At 36.8% G+C, this 4,922-nt stretch overlaps 1 protein-coding gene across 1 annotated transcript; it reads right to left on the bottom strand.

Moving 5' to 3' along the window:
* Positions 1–2,146: 2,146 nt before the first annotated feature.
* LOC784488 (KATNB1-like protein 1) lies at positions 2,147–4,118 on the bottom strand. The gene has a single exon (XM_059883067.1). The coding sequence runs from the start codon at positions 3,984–3,986 to the stop codon at positions 3,072–3,074; it is 915 nt and encodes a 304-aa protein (XP_059739050.1). The 5' UTR covers positions 3,987–4,118; the 3' UTR covers positions 2,147–3,071.
* Positions 4,119–4,922: the final 804 nt, after the last annotated feature.

Consider the following 4,922-nt stretch of genomic DNA (forward strand, 5'->3'; position numbering starts at 1 on the left):
TATCCAGCCAATGAGAAAATACATTGGTGAAGATAAATGGCACTGCAGGAAAGGTATGAGGCACTCAGTGACCCAACATCAAAAAGAAAGATTTATTTTGAAAGTTCAGACGTGTCCAGGGAGCAGTATTCAACCAAAATTCGAAAGCTTATACACTTAAAAAAATTTTTTTTTGCAGTCCAAGCTAAGATAAATGGCTTGGGTATTAGTGAGAGCTGAGTGAACCCAGGTAATAGTATGGAATAAAAATAACACACCAGGAATTGTATGTGTGCGTGTGTGTGTGTGTGTGTGTGTGTGTGTGTATATATATATATATATATATTTATATACAGGCTTTCCTGATGGCTCAGACAGTAAAGAATCTGCCTGAGGAGATTTGGGAGACTCGGGTTCAGTCTCTGGCTTGAAAAGATCCCCTGGAGAAGGAAATGTATACCCACTCCAATATTCTTGCCTAAAGAATCCCATGGACCAAGGAAGCTGGTGGGCTATAATCCATGGGGTTGCAAAGATTCAGACACAACTGAGAGACTAACACACACACACTCACGCACACACTCACACACACACACACACACACACACACATGCCATTGGGATTCTGGCATGGGATTTTTGCTTGACTGCCTATGCATTAATTCAGAATTAGAAGAGGATCAGGTGAAGTGTGGTGTCCAATGGGATGCAATCATATCAGACAAAACTGTGCCATGGAAATTAAAGCCCTAGGAAAACTCTTAGGACCATATTACAAATCATGTACCCTTTCCAAAGTTCTTTTAGAAACTTAAATTTTGTAAAATGCCTACATGCACCAAAGGATATTACCTGAGATTCTCTTGTTTGGAGGTGTTCTTCTGGTTAAAAGATATGAATCAGGAGCCAATACGTTTCCTCAGAAAAAAAGGCACATTTTTGTTTAGATGCTTGAAAAATTATCTTCCAGTGATGGAATTCCAGAAAAGGCAGGTCTAATAATGAAATTTTCTCTGTGTAGATTCTACCTCAGGGGAATAGGTTCAGTTTTGAAATCCAAGAAATTTCTCTTCATCTTCTGAGTTCTTGCTTCATTTTTCTAATTGCTAGTTTCCCATTAAGTAGTTGAATTAAATTTCAAGCCATAGCTTCACAGAAGACCTACTTTCTGACCATGATTTTGCATTTTACATGTGGTTCCTTCTGATTGACTCCACAGTATCTGGAAGGTTTTAAGTACTTAACCTTTCTCCTTGGGAGGATAGATTTGTTTACTTTTCTTGAAGGAGAAACCTTTGGTATACCTCACCTAACACAGGAAAAGTCCTAGACAAGCAGACAAAAACTCCCTTCCAACAATTAATGGGACCAAGATGGTTAGTTGAAGAGTATTTAAGCCTTTGGTACATAAAAGTATAAAGCAAGTATGAGGGAGCTTCCCCAATGTCTATGGGAATGTGGGAAGCTTGGTATTGAGTGAGTCAGCATTTGTATAGATATATATTTTAGAAGAGCAATGAGTACATAGAAATATGGATTCTGCCCAGAAAGGTGGTGTTTTTCATAAACTCTACCTCCTCCTTGTCCATTACCAGGTAATATCTTCTACCTAGGTTATGCTTCTTTTGCACAATTCCACCAAGGCTTTGATGTGTTGGCTCTGTCAACACTGCACTGGTTAAAACACCTGGTTAAACCTGCCTCACTGAGCACAACTCCTTAAAGGAGAAGTGAAAATGAATTACTGCCTGTAGACCTTCACTACTAGATGATGGAAAGAAGACCCTGGGAAGTTCAGGTGAGTTATGAATGTGGCCACCTTCTTCTTCCTATGGCTGCTCCTCCATGGAAACCCATCTTTGGGCTCACTAACATGAAATTCCCAAGTTTTCTGCCTGGAACGATGACGCTGTTGGTATATGAGAGAATGGAGGCACTGGGATATAGGTGTGAAGATAAAGTAACTCATATGCTATTGATGTCCTATGGGTTTCCTATTCCTACATTCGCTAATTGTCTTAGAAGAACTCAATACTGCTGGTAAGGTGGGAGTGGGGAGAGGGTATCCAAAGTTGCTCCCAACCATTGTAATCTTTGTTTAATACAATATCTTATACTTTTTTTTTTTTTAGAAATATTTAGTCAATTTACTCAAATGAAGAAAACTTAAATGATACAGAAGTGAATATATCAGAAATCTATATACAATAAAAAGTGAATATAAATTAGTCAATTCCATAGACATTTCCAGTTAAGCATTCATACAAATACAGATTTGCCTTTTTCTTATATATAGGAGTAACACATACATACATACATGACATGATTCTGGCAAAAAAAAAAAAAAAAGAAAGAAAGAAAAATCAGAGATACTAAAAATATTCTCAAGTTTTAAGAATGGTGTAGAATAAGTTTTAACAACATTCTACATGAATGGAAACCCCTGATTTAATTCCATGATTTTATCATGCCAGAAGCATGTTTGCTTTTAATTTTCTTAAACAGATATTGGTATCATACACATTGGCTTATTAATAATTAAGGCATTTTGCATATACAGTATCTCAGTGCGAACAAAAAACTTTTAGTACTGATTATTTGCTATAATGGTTTAAACTTTCAAAGTCTTTTCAACATAAGAAAATAGTAGCTGCACACATTTAAGTGTTTTCTTATAAAACACAATCTTAAAAAAAAGTAATGATGATTGGTCTCTGTGATTCCTAGTAATAAGTCCTGTCTTATTTTTCACATAGTATAAATTATATTCTTATGCAGGATTGCATTAAGACCCAGTAGTTCTTAAACAATGTTACCAAATAACCATATACATACCAAACGCAGCAAAGGTGAACAATCTTCGTAGTGCACTTTCACCTCATTGGAGCTGAAGCTGCTCCTTTTGGATCTTCTTCCACTTCAATGTGAAGTAGATCGGTAGCATTTCATTAGTGGTTTCAACATATGTTTCTCTTTAAAGGAAAAAATGGTTTTGATTTCTTCCATAGTTCACAGTTCTCAGATGAGATATTTCTGGGGAAATCATATCGTCCAAGGATGTTTTGAATAGCCAAATGCTATAGATGAAGTCTTTCAATGCAACTGTAATAAATAAGCATCTACATCCTTGGCTATATTACCAGTATATCCTGGAACCAAAGTAAGATGGTTTTCCTGTTCCCACAACCCACTTAATTGCTGTTTTAAAATCTGAATATTTCCATCGTTCATAATTTCTGTTTTGGATGATAGTTCTGACCACCACCTTTTAATGACTGCTTGAAGCCAGTTTAAACCAACTATTATATATTCTTCAAATCTGCTTTTAAGTAGTGACTTTACTAGAGGCAACAAATCTATACAGCAGCCAAGTGAGATATACTGTTTTTCCTCCTGTAAACTATTGGTGAGCACGGGAAGGCAATCCACCACAACCCCAAGGTCCTCTATCCTTACTAAATATGCTACAAGTTCACTAATACTTCTCTTTCTCCAGAAAGTTAAAGCTACATTCAATCTCAAGTTCCTGCTGAACAAAACCTGTGCCATTGTTTCATGGTCCTGAGAAACCTCAGAAAAAAAGCCACTATATTTTGATGATGGGCTTTCTGTCTGTGAAGAACCAGAATCACTGGTGTTAATCAAATATGTTCGGCTATCAGGCCGTAATTTTTCAGGGAGGTGGCCTGCACAAGCCAGTTCATTTTCTTTATTTGCCATGACACAGCCCCCACTTTTAGGGGACTGCTTTTTTCTGTAACAAGGATTTTGAATAGGATGATGAACTTTCTTTCTTCTATAGATCACCTTACGTAGTTTACCTGGGCTTTTCACAGCTTGTCCAACTGTTCTAGTTATGTAAGTAGCCAACTGTTTTGGAGATTTCTTAACCTCCTTCATGTTCTTATTAGTGAAATTAGAGATCCTTTTTCTAGGAAGATCAATGGAATGATCCTCAGTATGATTACAAAAGTTGCGTTTTTTAACATTGTGGGTTTCAGATGCCATAATCTCTTAAATACCGGCGCCTCATGGTACCGCGGCGCCTCCGCCCAGCCCAGGCGCTGACCGACTGCGCCCGGCAGCCCAGACTATCCCTCGGCTCCCCGGCCGAGATCCAGGAACGGCCATTCAAAACCTATACTTTCTTTAAACTATTAAAATCTTACAAAATCAGTGTTGAAGACTTTTAAACAGCAATATGTGTGTGTGTGTGTGTGTGTATGTAATATATGGCCTATACGATATATAATACATACTATAGTGTATATATAATGGTATGTATGTATTTATATATATGTATATGTATATGTATATAAAAGAAGGAAATGGCAACTCACTCCAGTATTCTTGCCTGTGAAATCCCATGGACAGGGGAGCCTGGTGGGCTACAGTCCATGGGGTTGCAAAAGAGTCAGACACAACTTAGAGACTAAACAATACACATACACACACACACACTATAATTTCACAACCCAGAAATAACTGCTATCAAAATTGGAAGTCATAATATTTTAGAGTTTTAATATTTTAGATATTAATACTTGGAATATATAGCACAACACAAATAACTGGACTCATACCAAGTATATTTTGTATCTTGCTTTTAAAACAACAAGATAATAAGCATACTTTTTCAGGCTATGCAAACTCATCAAACAGGTAATTTTTAATGGTTGCATAGGAGATATTTCATATAGGGCAGTGCCATTCTTTATTTTATTTTTTGATTTATTTTTTTGGTTGAGTAATCATGAGAGGTAGAAGAAATGACTGTCATTGAAATAAAACATGTAGGGTGGTTCCATTAAACATGTGATAATTCAGTTCAATTATCATATATTCAATAACCATCCAAGGACCACTGCCATGTACAAGGTCATCTGTTGACTCTGAGGCCACCAGGATGAGGAAATACCTATGTTTTCCTCCAAAGAGATTCCA

The sequence above is a fragment of the Bos taurus genome, chromosome 29, assembly GCF_002263795.3.
Source record: "Bos taurus isolate L1 Dominette 01449 registration number 42190680 breed Hereford chromosome 29, ARS-UCD2.0, whole genome shotgun sequence".
Taxonomy (NCBI): Eukaryota; Metazoa; Chordata; class Mammalia; order Artiodactyla; family Bovidae; genus Bos; species Bos taurus.

Excerpts from the sequence above, each read along its gene's own strand:
- LOC784488 (XM_059883067.1), bottom strand. The coding sequence starts at position 3,986 with ATGGCATCTGAAACCCACAATGTTAAAAAACGCAACTTTTGTAATCAT.